General features: G+C 46.0%; 1 protein-coding gene across 1 annotated transcript in view; it reads left to right on the top strand.

Annotated features, from left to right (window-relative positions):
* ACSL1 (acyl-CoA synthetase long chain family member 1) overlaps positions 1 to 18583 on the top strand; it is a 69795-nt gene that overhangs the window by 28885 nt on the left and 22327 nt on the right. The window contains exons 3-7 of the mRNA XM_068531895.1: positions 9981 to 10095; positions 10842 to 10906; positions 13179 to 13280; positions 15703 to 15802; positions 16015 to 16193. Of these exons, the coding sequence (XP_068387996.1) occupies positions 9981 to 10095; positions 10842 to 10906; positions 13179 to 13280; positions 15703 to 15802; positions 16015 to 16193 (561 nt within the window). The remainder of the gene's footprint in view (positions 1 to 9980; positions 10096 to 10841; positions 10907 to 13178; positions 13281 to 15702; positions 15803 to 16014; positions 16194 to 18583) is intronic.

Below are 18583 nucleotides of genomic sequence, written 5' to 3'. Positions count from 1 at the left end.
TCTGCAGGTACAGCCCCCAACCTGCAGCAATGCGTGTCCGGGAAGAATTCTGTCTTCCACAGCGTTTCTCTACTGTTGCTCCATAACTTTGAGCAGGGGATGAAAGCACGTTTTTGTGTGTATATCTGGGTGTTTTTGTTTTTTGTTTTTTAAATCACATTCACAAGTGATGTGCAAGTTTTCCAGTTTTAGCTGGTCTCAACCTGTTCTCTGGAATTGAGATCTCATGTCCCACTCGTGAAGCTGATCTTTGCTGGAGTGACCAGAAACCCTTTGGGACTGATCAGGGCCCAGGCCGTGGTAGTTGCAGTTACGGGGCGTAGGAGAGCATTTTGGAGCCGGAAGGGACCAGAGGGACAGGGGTAGCTGTGGCCGAGGCTGGACCTGACCACTCTGCTTGGACCAGGCGGCCTTGGGCAGGCTCACCCAGCCTGACCTTCAGATTCCTCATCTGGAGAACGGAAGTGACGGGACCTTCCCTCCCGCAGTGTTAAGAGGCTGCATAGATGCAAGCAGCATCCACTCGGCCCAAGAGAAGCGTTCAGTAAATGTTAGTTTCTTCTTCCGTGAAGGTCTTCTCTTTGAACCCTCACATTTTATACACAAGAAAATAACTGAGCCCACAGAGGTGAAATTATACCATACAGTTAGTGGAAGTTCTGGAACTCTGTTATGCTGCCTCATTACGGTGGTTGAAAGTTATGTACTATAACTAGGACTCTGGTCGGGGGAAAAGGATAAAGCAGGATAATAAGGAAACTTTGGATCCGTGTAGGTAAATTTGATGAGTCAGTGGCTAGAGTTTCTAAACCCAGGAGCAGACTCTTCTGAAAACGGATTTGCAGGCAAATGAGTCCAAAGGTAGTAATGGAAATGGAAGGAGGAGAAGGTACAGGTAGGGTAAGAAACAGAGTCTGGGGTCCCCCACACGGGTTGGATGTATTGATAGGATCAGAAATTGTCAAGGATGAGGTGGAGGTGGGGACCGGGGGAGGGGCAGAGCGCTGTCAGAACCTGGGCAGCAGCCCACGCGAGTTGCGGTGAGCTTCTGCCTTCCCTGAACCGGGTCGGACATAGGTGGGGCTAGAGCAGAACTCGGTGCTGATGGGGTCGTGGGCCTGGGTTTAAGGGGTTTAGGCAACAAACCATTACAAAGTATAGATGAGAACCATTGCCGTTGCGGAAGGAGGTGGCAGGACGAGTATGTGAATTCCTCCAATTGATGAAAGATGTCTTACAGGCATTGAGATGGCTATCTTCTCAAATTACGTTGGAAAGATTTTTGAGACCTACCATGAGATTATAATGCACTGAAACAAAAGCTCAAGTTAACTGTTTTGTTTTGTTCTTAAAAATTAGAGAAGGGAATACATCGTTGCGAGTAAAAACTTTTTTATACTTTCCAGTCCTTAGCATTTTAAAGGCTTCATTTGAAGACTATCACAACTTAGTTTAAAATGTACCTCTGGTAACTCAACCAGTTAGTCTATAACAGAGTCACTGTTTCGACTTGTTACCAGGCCTTGGCTTAGCGTGGGTTCATACCTTTTAATATGTAGAACCAGTTCTGTGGGTATAACTCATCCTGTCTCCGTGTTGGATGACTTACTTCCACCCCAGATAACCTCATGACATCCAGGTCATATGCTGGCTGGGTGACCCTTCTGCATGAAAGGTTGAGATTTAAACATTCATATGTTGGGATATATATATGGTGAGGAACTTGCCTTAGCATTTTAATCCCGTGCTGCTGAAAGTCAGATATAGAGGCTGGGACACTCTGGATTCGATCCTCCCTGAGTCACAGAGTAGGTATGAGATGGGCATTCATTCAGCAAATACATGGTGTGCCCAGACCAGGCAGGAAGAGGTTGCTGCCCTTGTGGAGTGTATAGCCCGGCAGGAAGGACCACCAAGGACTCCTTCCAGCCCTGGCAGAGGACAAGGCCATCCTCAAACTAAGAGTCACATGAGTGACTTGTTTTCATGCCACAAAACTAGAACCACGGTTCTTTATCAGGAAGAACTTGAAAGAAGCAAACTAAAGGTAGCACATCCAGCCTGTGGAAGACATGCTCAGTAAATAGCAAGGCTTTCGAATTCAAAAGTCCCCTCCTCCAGGGAGGCCTTCTCGATGCCATTGCTTATCCGGACAAACCTTTGGCCTCCCAGCTCACGTGCCCGCTGTGACAGGGACTGGCATTCTTAGTCCATGTGTACAGGTGCCTATGGAGACTGCCACTGAGTAGGATTTCCCCCGTGGCTGGCAGAATCACGTTTGACACAGGGTATGGGTGTAAAGACCTACTTGCAAACTGGCAAAGCAATTTCCACACGAGAAGAGAGCAGGTCGTTGTTTGAAAGCTTTTATGAAGTTCTCACCCTGGACTTGTGGAGACAAAGGGGTGATGATGGTGCCCCCCCCAAAAAAAGAGCTGAACTCCTAGAAACAGTGAGTAGAATGGTGGTTGCCAGGGGCTGGGTGGGTGGAGGAAACAGGGAGAGGTTGGTAAAGGGTCCAAACTTTCAGCTGTCAGAGGAATAAGGTCTGAGGATCTGATGTCTGACATGGTGACTGTAGTTGATAATGTTGTATCGTATAATTGAAATTTGCTGAGAGAGTAGAACCTAAGTGTCCAAAAAAGATTTAAAAGGGTAAATATGTGAGGTGATGGACGTGTTAATTAATTCGATGGGGGGATCCTTTCACAACGCATGTGTGTATCACGTAGATATGTTACAGTGTTGTCAATTACACGTCAGCAAAGCTGGAAAAACACAGCAAGAGTGGCGATGCCCTTCCGGACCTGAGTGGAGGGGCTTAAGCGGCTGTTGAACTGGGCAGGATGAGAGGCAGCAGCGTCGGGACGAGCCCGAGGGGAAGCTGCAGGGGCAGAGCAAGAGGAAGGCTGTCCAGGAAGGGCAGGTGCGGCCAGATGGTGGGCTCACTCACTCCTCTGACACAGCCCTGTGGGCGTGCGGAGGACTGACAGGGCAATCTGCGAGGGGCATTAGCCTCGTCAGGCGTTAGTCTGAGCCAGGTCCACACGAGGAGGAAGGGAGGGGCGGCCTCGTTCCTGCAGTCACGTGTAAATGTGAACTTAAACGTGAGCATCATTCTCATCTCTGGGAAGCCCGGGAACAGTCGACTAGGAGAGCGTGTGAGACTTTGGAAGAATCCCTTGGTTTGAGGCTCTGGCTTCATATCTGTCTGGAATTCTTGTGTAAATCTGTGATTAGGCATTAACGCTCAGTTACTTACCTTTTGTAATTGCAAGCTCCTGTCACTGTTCCCCACGGCCTGTTCTTCCCTGTGATATGATTATACATGTGGTCAGGTAAAGAGGTGGGCAGAGATGTGCCCTTGCAGCCCCACCACTGGCGACTTTGCTGCTGTGATATTCAGAGAATTTTCACACAAGTTTTCCAGAAACATCACAACTTCAGAGGGCATTTTCAGCCAGTTGTCCTAGCAGTTGGGGCGCAGAGGGTGGGATGGAGGGGACATGGGTTCAAGCCCTGGTCCGGGAAGATGCCACATGCCGCGGAGCAGCTAAGCCCGTGCGCCGCAACTACTGAGCCTGAGCTGTAGAGCCCGCGAGCCACAACTACTGAGCCCATGCGCCACAACTACTGAGCCTGAGCTGTAGAGCCCGCGAGCCACAACTACTGAGCCCACGTGCTGCAACTACTGAAGCCCACGTGCCTAGAGCCCGTGCTCCGCAACAAGAGAAGCCACTGCAACGAGAAGGCCACGCACCACAACGAAGAGTAGCCCCCGCTCACTGCAACTAGAGAAAGCCCACACGCAGCAACGAAGACCCAACGAAGCCCAATAAATAAATAAATAAGTAAATTAATTAATTAGCCTCGCCCCAAGCAAGGTCCACTCCTGTCGAATGAAACACGGCAGATGTAGGCCTTCTGAGCCTCTGGGCAAAACCCCCGCCTTCACAGCAGCCTCTAAAAGGCCGAACAAGGGTAAGGAACAGACGCGTTTCCTTCAGACTATGAGCTAGTGCCTCGCTCGTTCTAAGTGGCCAGCACTCGGAGATGCTACAGGCAGGCTTGTTTTGCTGGACCAGTGTGTGTTTGTGGGAATTTGGATTTTGTGACTTTGAACTCTCTCCCCTTCCACGGAGTTGGGAGGGAGCTATTTTCCCTTGTGCAGTTGGCTAGTTTTCTCTGGTGATGAGATTGACCTGTGTTTGGCGGCACAGAACTGGTTTGCTAAGTACTGAGTCGGCCTCCCCCACCCCTTAGGCAGGTCCTCCCTTCGGTACAGGGGGCGCTCAGGAAGCTGAAAACTGGAGAGGAAGCTGGGGTGGGGGGACAGGAAAGCCTCCTGAGGATTAGAGGAGAGTGATAGAGAACCAGACCCCCCCAGCTGGCCACCAGGATCTGGGCTTGTCTCCTGCAAGGTGGAGATGAACCGTGTGTGGGCGAGTTTGAACCCAGATGTCCTACAGGCTGGTCTGAAGCTCGCTCTGCTGCATTTTAGACGTGGGACTGAGACAGGAAGGTCTCCCCACCATCTGTTTGTCCGTTTTCTCATCTTCGAAGTGAATACTCACTTCCTTCCAAACCTCCTGCACTCAGATGACAACACCCAGCACCGGTTGTAACGGATGCATCTGCCCCTTCTTCACTCACTGGGTGTAAAGGATCTCAGGAAGTTGGCTGGTTAAATGGTGAACGCGAATAGTAAACCTGAGGGTTCATGGTTGCATGGTTACATTTATGTCAACATAATGGAGGAGTCTAGGTATCTTTAAAATACCCTCTGTTCATTATCCTAAAAAATCTGGTTGGGAACACCACCTATTGGCTGGTCTTGAATAAAGGCCCTAGTTTGCTCTGTCAAAGATCTCGTGTTGCTGGATAGAACTGATGGCCAGAGAGCCTCTAGGTCCCCGGATGGAAAAGTCTCTTTGTGCCTGTTTATAAAAGGCTGTAGGTGATGGTGGCCTGAGCAGGTAAGATGCATGTGAAATCTGCGTGCTGGGAGGAGTGTATTTTACATGGACGATATTGGAAAAAGCAAAAAAAAGTCATTTTTACCCCCGAGAACTGTGGTTTCCACCTGCTGCTTTTCTCCCTAGAGATGGAGTAGATGAAATCCAGCCCAGTCTTCAGCAGCCTCTTTAGATGTTTCTGGGTTCTCCCCACTCCCTCTCTGCTGTCCCTTCCTTCCCCTCCTCCCTCCCTCCCTCCCTCCCTCCCTCCTACTTCCTGCCCTCCCCCAGTCCATCTCCTTAGAGGAAATAAATGGTAGTAACATAATAGGTGGTTGACTCTTGGGGCCATTTTCTAGATGGAGATAAATGGGACCACAATTTATAAAGCTCAGGCCTTTCTATCCCTGAGAAATCCTCAAGGATGTAATAATTTGCTTTTGCATTTATTCATTCATTCATTCATTCATTCATTTATATTTATTTTTGGCTGCGTTGGGTCTTCATTGCTGCGTGCGGGCTTTCTCTAGTTGCGGCGAGCAGGGGCTACCCTTCGTTGCGGTGCGCGGGCTTCTCATTGCGGTGGCTTCTCTTGTTGCGGAGCACGGGCTCTGGGCGCGCGGGCTTCAGTAGTTGTGGCTCATGGGTTCTAAAGCACAGGCTCAGTAGTTCCTCAGCATGTGGGGTCTTCCCGGATCAGGGCTCGAACCCTTGTCCCCTGCATTGGCAGGCAGATTCTTAACCACTGCGCCACCAGGGAAGTCCCTGCTTTTGCATTTAAATATGGGAGTGATGCAAAATGAGTCTCACCATCACATGTTCCTTTTTCTCAAATATTGGCAAGAGCTCTAGTCCTGGGAACCATCGATTCACAGATGTTCACTGTCTTCCTGTCCTTACTGCCCCTGAGGGGAACTTGAACTTTTATTTCCTAACTCAGCCCACGTGGGGAGACTGACCTCTAGAGGAACCTTTGCTTGTATAGCCATTGCCGAATATCCTCGTGACCGCGATTTGACGGTACTGTGGTCACTACCCACTGACTCACAATCTTTTTTTTTTTTTAAACTGGGATAACTGTATAAACCACATTAAAGAGGAAAGAAAAAACCCTTAATCCTCCCTGACTCAATCTTTATCGACCAATTTCCTGCACATTCCATTGGGGTTGTCTGCATAGCTCTCCCTGTTTTTTGAGCACAGCTGAAACCCGCACCTCCACCCCCGATCTGTAGGTTATGTCGGAAGTCCAGAAAGGCCAGATTTAAAATATTTCTTCATTTAAGTAGGTGTTCCTAGAAATAGCTGCATGTACTTGAATAACCCGATAGTTAAATGCCCTGCCTTTGAAATGGCTCAATTTTGTAGCACATATGGACATTTGAGCTTCCATTGCACTCAGCATGCAAGCCCTCACCTTGCAGGTGTAACTAAGGTTGCTAACACCCAGGGTTTATGGATAGCACTTTCGTTCAAGATGAATGGTAACTCACATGCACATCAAAAATGATGAGTCCTTACGGGCATATTGTGATCATCATGGAGCAACAAAACACAGACCTTGTTGCTTAGTCTTCCCCACCCTCATTTCACTCAGCTCCTCTCCTGAAATTACAGAGTACGCCTTACAGTTAAGTGACAATGTGACCTATCACCCAGTGTGTCACCTATACCTTCAATTGTGCAGTTTTGGCATAGAATTCATTTACTGCTTTATCTTCAAACTTTTGCTACTTATTCTAATTGCTAATTAGAGTAATAATAAATGTCTTGTCCTCGGGTTCCTTTGTCAAGATGATGGCTTTATTTGGGATGTGATTAACTTCTTTAACTTTGATTTGGCTGTTTCACCACCATGCTTCTCAAAGTCCTGAAGATCATATACCACCAAAACGGTAGCATAACCAAAGAATTATTTAGGCAAAAGTTTGTTATAAAACGATACCTCCAGAGCAGTGATTCTCAAAGTAGGAACTGGGGAGTTGACCTGTTGTCTTGAAGAGGTAGGGTCTCCATATATCCGGAGCTAAACTTAATCTCTTTTTTCAAACCTACCCCCAATCCCTGGTTTCCTATTTTGGATAAATCGGAACTGCTGTTCTCTCAGGCCTCCGACTCTCCCCTCCCGCTTTCCTGCATCCCGTTACCTACCGATCCCATTCGTTCGTGCTTAGCGCCTCCAGCGTCACGGCCCTGCCCTAGTCCAGGCCCACGTCAGCTGCTCTCTGTCCATCTTGTTCTGTACACTGCTCAGCCTCCTAGTAGACTTCCTTTTACAGCATTACCCGGATCTTCGCTGCTTCCCTGCTGGGGACCTTAACGCCTCCAGGCTGGCGCACCAGAGTCCCCCGAAGGGCCGGCTGAAACGCGACTGCTGTATCACACCCCCAGAGTTTCTGACTTGGCAGATCTGGCAGAGGGCTCGCTAAATGCTTTCGCTACGAGGGCCAGGAGTTCCCTTGGCCATCCTCTGAGGACCTCAGCTCTGGGGTGAGCCTGTGCTCTGTAGATCCTAGGCTTCTCCTCTCTATTCATTCCAGCTCCCTCCACGCTCCTCTGCTCAGCCAGTACTCCCTGGAGTCCCTCTGGTCATGTAGGGATAAGATTTAGCCGCCTTCAGAGCAAGCCCTGTATCTTACTTGCCTGGTTCCCGTCAGCTCTGTTGGCAGCCGTGGGCGCCGCTCAGCAGAACGCCCTGGGAAGGCAGTATTGCTTTTGCGGAGAAACAACTGAGTAGTGCCATGGATGAGCGACTGTCCTGATGAGAGGTGTAGGTGGCACCGTGCTCGGCTGAGGTCATGAGGACCTCTCCGCGGGCCACCAGGCTGCCTGCGCCTCCAGGCCACGTGGTGACACGCAGAGCAGGTGGGGCGGGTGGCCAGGAGGCAGCTATTTAATGGCGGTTGGCTCCTCCTTACCAGGCACAGCTCTTACTTTTCTCAGCTTTTTTTCTCCTTCCCATTTTCGGTCTTTCAGTCTCCTGTCTCTCTCTTTCTATCTTAGCCTCGATGCCCTGGGTCTTTGGGGTAGCTTCCTGGGTTGAAGAGGCTTCTGATGTTTACTATAAAGCCACGAATTGCTCCTGAATTTTAATCTGAATATTTGTTGGTGAAATGGTATAGGCTAAGAAGGACTGGCTTTGTAGTTAGGACACGTTATCAGGTGTCTGAGTAATATTCTACACATTAGTGTTTTACAGGAAAGTTCTTGTTTAACTAAAACTAACCCTGGACCTTGGCACGTGATATCCCCATTTTACAGAAAAGAAAACAGACTCCGAGATTAAGTAATAATAATGCAGGATTCTCAAGTGAAGAGATTTTTCCGTCTTTATGTGCACGAAGAATAACTTCTTTGCTTTTATAAAGTAGCATGTTGTAGTTAATAATTGTATTTGGAATCATGGCTACAGGTCTTAGAAAGTTTCTGCCAAGATAAGACTGTGTGACGATTAGAAAATATGATTGGGTGATATTTACCCCAGAAGACTATTAACAGTTGTAGATCAAGAGTTAAACACACATATGTAGCACATAGTAGATATTAAAAGAACGTATGTAAATGTATAAGCAAAAAAAAAAAGTCTGGAAGGAGCTCACCAAACTGATAACAGGGGCTAGTCATTTTTTTCCTCGGTATACTTCTGTACTATTAAAAATTTTAATAAGTATATAAATGATAACTTTTTAAAAAATATTTATTTATTTATTTATTTGGTTGTGTCGGGTCTTAGTTGCGGCACGCGGGCTTCTCTCTAGTTGCGGAGCGCAGGCTCCAGAGCTCACGGGCTTAGTTGCCCCACAGCGTGGGGGATCTTAGTTCCCCGAACAGGGATCGAACCCATGTCCCCTGCACTGGAAGGCAGATTCTTAACCACTGGACCACGAGGGAAGTCCCCTATAAATGATAACTTAATAGGGGAAGGAAAGAGCTAGTGGGAGGAGGAGTGAAGAATCCTAACTTTTAAAAAACAACAACGATAAGGAAAAGAATCCACCAGCACCTGTCTGGCCGTCTCTTTGCCTTATAAAGGGTCTCCACATTGGTCTGTCCCCTGGAGGGCATCCTGTTTTCCCATCAGCTCTGCCACTTCAGACTGTTTCCTCTTTGAGACCTCACCTTTTGCCCCTTCCTGAAGCCTTTCCTAGTTTCTTCCTTCAAACCTCATGCTAGAAACAATGTCTCCCACTTTTGAACTGTGCTTTCTTGTGGTACCAGAAGTCCTTGTATCGTAATCTAATTTCCCCAAAGAAATTTTAAACAGAAATACATCTGTACCCCTTGCAGTATCTCCGGGGCCCCAGCACGCTGAGCTGCTCGCTGGTTGAGAACTCCTGCCTCTTGAGATGACTTGCCCGTTAGGAGTTCTTGTCCATAACGGGTGCACTTTCTGAGCTGACAGATGGCAACTTAGAGGAGGGGGCACAGCGGTAGCAACTCTGCCTCCTTACAAGTGCTGCAGGTCAGTGTGTCCATGCACATCCTACATTTTATAGCTGATGATGGTAACGAGTAGATGCTGCCTGAGAAACTGAAGTTGGCAAAGAGAAAAAGCAGTAGACATAATCTCCAAAAGAACATAGATAACATGATGGAAGTAAAACTGAACGGTGTGTTCTTTCCACAAGACCTGACAAAAATCGGTCCTCTGTGCTGCCGGCCATGGTTTGAGAATCATCGCAGTGCATTTAGGGGGCTGGTGTCCAGTCCTCAGACTCTTCAGCCTTGTCTGGCAGGACCAGTGCTTATAGGTCTGTGAGCCTCTTTTCTTTTTCCCTCAGTTGCTTCCTTTTCCCAGGGGTCCTGGATGGACATGGTCCCGGCCTTGCTTCTCTGAAGCCTGCACTTGTCTCCAGGTGGATGATTTATATCAGACACCACCACATCCCGCCCTGGAGTTCATCCAGCAAATGCTCACCGAGCAGCTGCTTCCAGGCCCTGGAGAGGATTGAAGGTGCACACGGTAGACTTTTTATTTTTGATGCTTTCTGCTGACGTGCCATCTGTCTGTCTGTCTTTTCCCAGGGCAGCGATGGTGCCCGGAGATCTGTGCTTCTGGACAGTGACGAGCCCTTGGTGTATTTCTATGACGACGTCAGAACGTTATATGAAGGTTTCCAGAGGGGCATACAGCTGTCAAGTAAGCATTTGACTGAATCCGTGTGACTAATGCTTCATGTTTTTCCTTCAGAAAGAGGGGTCTTTCGTTAGAAAGCCATATTTGTTCCCAACTTTCTCCCACTCAGTCTGGCTCCTGGCTCCCTGGCTCCTCCCATAACTTCCGCAGAGTGAGTCCCACTGCACACGGGTCCCGCTTGTTGTGCCCCGCAGCCAAGGGGCTTCCGTGGTCACATATGTGTTTCATGGAGAGTCACACGTCTCTTAGCTCAGAATAGGCTCTGACGTTTCTTGCAGTAAAGAGACCTGTTTAATTGTGCCTGATCCAACATTTCTCAAACTTGCTTGACCAGGAGACCCATACTTTGAGAAATAAACACTGACATCCAAGGAAGCGGGGTTCCATCAGAGACACTTGGGGGGTGTTGGCTCATGGGACTGCCCTTCATCCCTGAGGATGGCACGAAAGACCCCGGGTACCCAGAAGCTGCCCGGCCTTCCAGTCCCTCTCCCTCCTGCCCCATGTAAGGAACAAAACAGAAATAAAGAAACAAACAAAGTCTCAGACCAAAACCCAGGGAGAAAACATTTCCAATCTGAATTCATTGTTTCACATCTGAGGACCACAGTAGAGTCTACCTGATACTTTGTGGAATGAAAGATACAAACGAGAATCTAGGAATATTTATGTGTGTTAAAACGAGAACCTAGGAATATTTATGCATGTTAAGTCCATCCTTTTTTTAAAAAATTTTTTTCTCCTTTCAGATAATGGCCCATGTTTAGGCTCTCGGAAACCAGACCAACCCTATGAATGGCTTTCATACAAACAGGTGAGTTTTCTGGCTGTGTGGCCGCCTCACGCGAGCCATAGTGCTGCAACATGGCAGTTCTTGGAGCTGTTGAACACTGGGCAGGAAGGAGTAATGAGCTGTAGGTCCGGTGGGCAGAGGGATTTCTCAGTGCTTATTTTGCCTTACCACAGCCGAATAGTAGTTTTCAGATCCCTCATTTTCACAAGTGGTGTAAAAACAGTTCATGTGTGTTGGAATTTTCACATTGCACGATGGTCTTCAGGCCTCACAGAATCTTCAAGTGCTTCTGGGTTACATCATCTTCTTGTCATGTTACTGTTTTGTGCAGGTCTCAGCCTATCAATAATCAATATTGTGGCCGGGCCAGCCCTCGTGGTTCATATTATGATTGCAAGGCGCCTTTCAGCAATAACCATAAGGAAACGTGGAAAAAATAAAGCTTTCTTACTACAGGACGTGGAAATGACACAACACACCTGGGCCACACAAGCGAGGTCTCGGGGAGGGGGAGAGAGAGCGTAGAGCACCTGGGGTTCTGCTTTATTGGGGTCAAAGATGGGGGCCTAGGGTTTCGAGGGCTCACCCTTATTGATGAATTTGAAACAGAAGAGAAGGAACAAAGCACAGGAAGAGAGAAAACAAGTGGCTCACATGGTCGGTTAACAACATCAACCAAGATCTGTAAAACAAAGGAGCCTCATGCGGGGAGGGGGCCTGGCTGCTTATCTAGCCTCTGGCTGGTGATGCGTCAGCCTTGGAAGTGGATGGTCCGCAATCAGAGCTTAAGGCAGGCACTTGCATTACAAAAAAAGAGAAGGCCCAGCGCTTGGGGTTTACACTGCAGTTACCTATAGTGACCTGTTCCTCTGTTGCTTCTGTTATATATTGGCTGGAGGAGAGAAAACAGGTCCATTGCAGGTGGGATGTTTGAAGGCAGATTGAAAATCACTGGGGTTTCAGAAGGTGTTTTGCACATTTCAGACAGAGGCTGGTGAAGATAAAAAAGTAGACTTAAGCTAACTTTGAATTTGTATATTTAAATCACTTTTTCCCCCTAGCCCAGTGATTCTTAGCTTTGGGGGCTAGGAACCCCTGTAAGGTTTTTCGAAGAAAGGTCTGGACCCTCTTTCTAGAGATACAAGTGCGTGCGTAGAATCCCAGTAAGCTCTGAAAACCATCTAGGTACTCGCAGGTTCCCAGCGCTTACACACAAGCGGGAGTTGTGAAACATTCCATGGGGTACGGAAGTAATAAGCATGTTAATGTCATTCTTGCTGTCGCCTGGCCATTGGTGCGGGGGGAGGGGCACTACGTGCCAGAACCTACAGGCTTCTGGGGCAGGAGTAGGTGTGGTTCTATTTTCTGTGGATTTAAAGTGCTCTTGAGAATTTACCAACTGAGAATAAAGAAAAGAGTTCCAAATTAAGATTTAAAAAAATTTTTTTTAGTTCATTTGGGGTAGGAATGAGGAGAGGATGAGGGATAGGGGCAGGGATATAGCCCTGCCTAATTTTTGTGAATCTACCTATTTTTACATAGTTGTAATTAATAGTATGCGTTTTTGTATGCATTTATCTTACTTAAAATTGTTACAAATACTCTGTTTGATATGGTTTTCATAACTGTAGTATTTACTAGCTGTAGAACATTTTCTTAGAGATTTACCATCATTTACTTAACCATCCAGCCATTGGTCTTTTTTCCCCTAGACTTTTGTGACTTTAGATAATTTTGAAATACGTATCTTTGTACCTAAAGTTTTTTCAGACCTCTGGTTAGGATTGGGTTATTTCCAAAGAATAAATTCTCAAGACTAGAATTGTGGAGCCTAACGATAAGAGCTTGTTCTTATTTTTTTTTTTAAAGATCTCCCCCAGACTTGTTGTTTGTGTGTTTACATCAAAGGACAAGTTTTGGCTGCTTGGACACAAAATTCTGTGTCCCTGGATTGCTTTCATAATTTTATAAAACTGAAGTATAAAAGTATCGAAACTAAACAAGTATAGGAACTCTGACATGTTATCACGTGTGACCTGCAGCTGCTGGGGTGAAGTTCATTTGCTTTGCAGAAGGAAATATCATCAATCATCAGTTTTCTTACAGTGAGTTCTGGTGATTCAAACCTTGAACTTTACAAAAACATGTAACTAAAGGAATACCTGTTTGCCCCTGTTCTTCCCCCCCAGGCAGTGCTGCTTCTTGGCTAAGATATTAGGCTTGGCCATCACAGGAAGCTGTGTTCCTTGAGCTGGGCCTGATGCTCTTCCTGATTTTTTCTCCCCCGTTTTAGGTTGCAGAAATGTCAGAGTGTGTGGGCTCGGCGCTGCTCCACAAGGGCTTCAAGGCGGCCCCAGATCAGTTCATCGGCATCTTTTCTCAGAACAGACCTGAGGTATTAACCATTAGGCGCTGACCGTACATGGTTTGGAGAGGTCTCAGATGGAAGAACCAGTTAGGGTTCGCACCTACCTCTGCTTCAGACCAGACTCTTTGGTCTGATTACCTCTGAGAACATGACGTTGTGTTATGCCTTAGAGAGTTACATGTATGAAAACCCAAACCAGGCCCTTCTTAGCCTTTAGGTAGAAAAAAAAAATCACTTTTAAAGAAAATTATGGTTTTTGTTTTTTTTAAAATCAGGTCCCCAAACAAAAACTAGTGAAGAAAGTCTTAGAGCAAATAACTAACAAAGAAGTCTTCCCACTTTAAGGGCTTCCTCTGTGATTAGAAAAATGGCATTAATAAATGACAGAGAAACTTGGGTACATTTTTGTCAGTAGCAAACTCTCATCTTTTCTCTCTAAAAGGTCTGGGCTCTCTCTGCCCAGGTTATCAAGTTTAAAATCCCAGGGGCCATGGGGAAGGGGCCTCACTGGGAGCTGGCCTTAATTTGGACAAGCAGACTGTTGTTTAGCCATCCGGGCCCATGCGTGGTGCTTCTGTAAACCACTGTATTAAATTACATTTAAATGAGAAGCCCCCTGGAGCTATTGCCTGTAGTGTGAGTAAACAAATAGTGGCATAGCTGGTGCAGAAAAATTCAAGCACTGGGCTTGAAGAAATTGAATTGATTCTTAGACCTACTTGGGTCCAAAAGACATGTTGGTTCAATCCCTGTGCTACTATGTTATAAATTAGAGTGGTTTCTCAGCGGTTTTTTTAAAATAAATTTATTTATTGATTGATTGATTGATTGATTGATTGATTATTTTTGGCTGCATTGGGTCTTTGTTGCTGTGCGCGGGCTTTCTCTAGTTGCGGCGAGCTGGGGCTACTCTTCGTTGCGGTGCACGAGCTTCTCATTGCCGTGGCTTCTCTTGTTGGGGAGCACAGGCTCTAGGTGCGCGGGCTTCAGTAGTTGCAGCACGCGGGCTCAGTAGCTGTGGCGCGTGGGCTTAGTTGCCCCGCGGCACGTGGGATCTTCCCGGACCAGGGCTCGAACCCGTGTCCCCTGCATTGGCTGGCGGATTCTTAACCACTGCGCCACCAGGGAAGTCCAAGGTGGAGTCTTGATGCCTACGAGGGTGGGGAGGCCAAGGGAATGTCAGGAACAATGGCACGTTTGCGTGGCGCAGCATGTCTGTGATGGGGGATGAAGCGTTTCACTGTGGTGGAGGGTGGAGTGTCAGGGCGAGAGAGAGAGAGAGAGAGAGAGAGAGGCAGCTCCAGGCCAAGTGAATGTGAGTGGGTTGTGCTTGCTTCCCGTGGCCACTCTGCCCTCGTCCGTGCTGCCGTGTGTTCTGCAGATGACGGGCACCACTGAGGATTATAAGCGAAGGAGTGACTCTGCTGCATCTGCCTTGTAGGCGGGTCAGTCGCTGTGTGGCTGGTGGGTGTCGAGGAAGATGACCAGTGACTGTGTCACTTCTTTCCTTCCTCACTTTCCTGGGGAAACTTCCAGGACAGTTTTCCCGCTAGACGGTGTGTCCCTCTTCCCCTAGTCCCAGGCCCTACGGCACACTGTGGCCAGATTGCTGTCCCTCAGAGCCCCAGTTGCTGTTTGGCCGAGAAACCCCAGAGGCTGCACCTTGCCAGGGACATAGAGCCAGGCTCCCCCGTGGCCTCAGGCTGGCTCCAGCCCTCGCTCCAGCCTAGCCAGTCCCCACAGCCCTGCTGGGCCGTCCCTGCCAGCCTTGTGGCTCACTGATGCCCCCACTCCCTGCTTTTTTTTTTTTTTAATATTTATTTGGCTGCGTTAGGTCTTAGTTGCGGCGCGTGGGATCTTCGTTGCAGCACGCAGGATCTTTCATTGCGGCACACGGGCTTCTCTCTAGTTGTGGCGTGCGGGCTCGGTAGTTGTGGCACGTGGGCTTAGTTGCTCCGCGGCATGTGGGACCTTAGTTCCCCGGCCAGAGATCGAACCTGCGACCCCTGCATTGGAAGGCAGATTCTTACCCACTGGACCACCCTCCCTGCTTTGATCTCACAGTCCCCGCTCCCAGAGTCCCCTTACCTTTCTCTCCACCTGTCCAAATCGTGCTGCTCTTGCAAAGGGCAAGCTCGGTTACCTCCCCCACCAAGGAGGCCCACTGCCGGCTGTCTTGCCTCTGAGCCCGTCACTCTCATGCTGTTCATCCTCTTTTCACATATTTGCCTCAAATTTTCAGGCAAATTGTACTTTCCTCTTTAGAAGTGGGCAAGTGTTTTGCTCTCATCAGGAATCCCTTTGGTGCATAGCACGTAGTAGTAGATACACAGATGTTAGTTTTGCCAAATCTGGTGTTTCCACGTTGAATCTCTATAGAGTATTGTTTTCCCTGGAGTGGTTCCACAATATCTCATTTTCTCACCCTGACCTTTACTTTTTTCTTTAGTGGGTGATCATTGAACAGGGATGCTTTGCTTATTCGATGGTGATCGTTCCCCTCTACGATACCCTCGGAACAGAAGCAATCACCTACATCATCAACAAAGGTACGTTTGCGGCCTTTGGGGGCACGTTGGCATAGTTATTGGTTAAATACAGAGACTACATTTGCTGATACATGATATGATAGGGATTTTTCCATTTAAATGTACATCTACCCTCCTATTCAAAAAATGTAGTACTTAACCTGGTGTCAGATGTTACAGTCAAGCTTTTAATATCCCAGAGCTGGTTCCTCACTGTGTCTCTTCACTTCCAGCTGAACTCTCTCTGGTTTTTGTGGACAAGCCAGGGAAGGCCAACCTCTTATTAGAAGGTGTAGAAAATAAATTAACACCATCCCTTAAAACTATCGTTCTCATGGACTCCTATGGCAGTAATCTGTCGGAACGAGGCAAGAAGTGCGGGGTGGAGATCATCAGCATGAAGTCGATGGAGGTGAGTCACCCTGCCCTGCCCACCTCGCTGCGGGGTTTCCCTGAGTTCATTTTGGCTCAGATGTGGCGTCCAGTGCGACCACAAAGTCCCAACTCTGGCTGGTCCTGTAAAAGATGGAGAGCAGAAATCTGTGCCTCATTACTGGAAAGAAGAATTCTACCCGCATGCCCAGTGTTAATCCATCACATTTTACAGAAAGCGTTCTCATCAGGCGCGTTGCAGCGCTCACGTGCTCATTCTAGGGCACTGACGAGCCACGCCAATAAATGCTGGGAATGGGAATTTCAGATTCAGGCAGAGATTTAGGTTTGTATGTCCTCTTTAGGCTTTAACACCTTTTACTTACTGATTTATCTCTAAAACGGAGCCAGACATAGAAATCTGCCTCATTATTCCCCAGGTTGCTTTCATAGGGTCCTGGTGAATTTCTAGCATAGAGGCTTGATTTGGTTTATTTTCGTATTATATTTAAGATTCACATTAATCACAACTTTAAAGGTAACCATTCTAGGGAAATGAGTGTGGTCCATATTTAAATTGATTGTTTGACATCGGATCATATAAGAAGCTAGTCTCCCCGGTTGGTTTTGGATTAAACTTCAGTCCAAAACAGTGGGCAAGAGGAGGCCCTTGTTATTATGTGCACGTCACGGGAAGCAATAGGTTCAATAGAATAAGTCATTCTCTTTCTGAAAATGTTATAAATATTTTCCTGGAACTGTTATAAATAGGGTTTTGAATTTTATTGACAGTTCTCCTTCTATCAAGAATTTGAGCTACGAGGAAGGATCTATAAAACCTTTCCTGGGGAACTTAGTCGTCACAGAGAATCTGTCATTTGTTCTGTCAGAGCTTCTGCCTCTCTCTCACTCACACACACACACACACACACACACACACACACACACACACGACAGCATACAACAGGAGTCCGTAAGAGCTAATGGGTGTGCTGAATTGCTAAATTGGGTTTTTAACTAGCTTTTCACCTAGCATTTCCCTATTTTTGTATTTTTTACTTGTAACCCCATTTCATAATAATATCTTTTCCCCCATTTTTCCTCTTCCTGCTGCCCCCACCACACACAGACACATACACAAACTTTTTTTTGTCTTTTTTGACTGCTCTGTATGATAAAGAAGTAATTTTAAGATTATAATTTAGATAAGTAAGTGACCAAAGATTATAATATAAAGTTTATATGAAAATATTTATAAAAGACATTGTTTTACACTTACCTGTATAATATGATTCATATTTGGTTTTTAAAATTTTTATAAGCAAAAGATTAAATTTTTAAGCAATGAATTTAAAACTTTTTGGTTGATCATGTGATCTAATTTTTATTAATGTATATTTTTATAGCATCAAAAATAGAAACATTGGTATTTTTGCATTTTTTCCAATATTTTGTTATGAAAATTTTCAAATATGCAAACAAGTTGAAAGAATTGTACAGTAGACCACTATATCCCACCAAGAGTCTACAATTACCATTTTAATATATCTGCTTTATCACAGATTAATCATTCTATCTCTTTATTCACTGATTTGTCTTTTTTTATGCATTTTCAGTAGGGTACAAATTTTATCACCCCCAAATACTTCATTAAGTAGAATTCAGTTTTCCTTCTGTTTATGGTTCTTTTTTATTTTGGCATTTGGAACCTAAAGATGACAACTTTAATCTTTATAATAGCTGTATTTTTTCCTAAATAATGACATAAGTCAGGCTTCAGGCTATGAAACTTTCTTGGCAAATAATGGACTAGTTTGGATAATTTTTTTCTAATAAATTAAAAGTCTAATTGCATATAACTTGCTTTGTTTTACTTAACATCAATTTTTGAAGAATTAGAGATCTTAAGAAGTTAATGTAAAAATTTTAAAAAGATGAGTGGAAATTTGGATCTGATAAAGATTATTTTAGGAAAAAGATTGGTGGAATTATCGTTACTTTAACTCTTAGTTGACTTCTATATGGATGTCAGTGTTCCTATTTTTAATCAGTGGTCTGTTATATATATATAATTTAAAGTGTGATTAGGATTAAAAACTGTTTAAAACTGTATGCTGGGTAGAAACTCACTGAGCCCTGAGCCCACCCATCTAATTTCCATTTAATTCTAGGCATGCTCATTCCATATGCTCACTCAAGCTGTTCAATTTTAATAGGAAAAGAATATAAATAGTTCATTAAAAAAAATTAATAGATATTAAAGTGGTCATGGAGACACGTTCATGAAATAACAACATCAGAATTAGCCCTTGGTAGTAACTGGGAGTCCGCCTTTGGGAAATGCCGTACCTCAGAAATGAATCTGTCGTTCTTAACCTTCATAGCCATTCGAGAGTGGTCTTAGAGCTTCTGTCGTGGCCTGTTTTGTAA

The sequence above is a fragment of the Eschrichtius robustus genome, chromosome 21 (assembly GCF_028021215.1).
Source record: "Eschrichtius robustus isolate mEscRob2 chromosome 21, mEscRob2.pri, whole genome shotgun sequence".
Lineage (NCBI taxonomy): Eukaryota > Metazoa > Chordata > Mammalia > Artiodactyla > Eschrichtiidae > Eschrichtius > Eschrichtius robustus.
The sequence above is the reverse complement of the archived record's forward strand: the minus strand, read 5'-3'. Positions and strand labels throughout refer to the sequence as shown.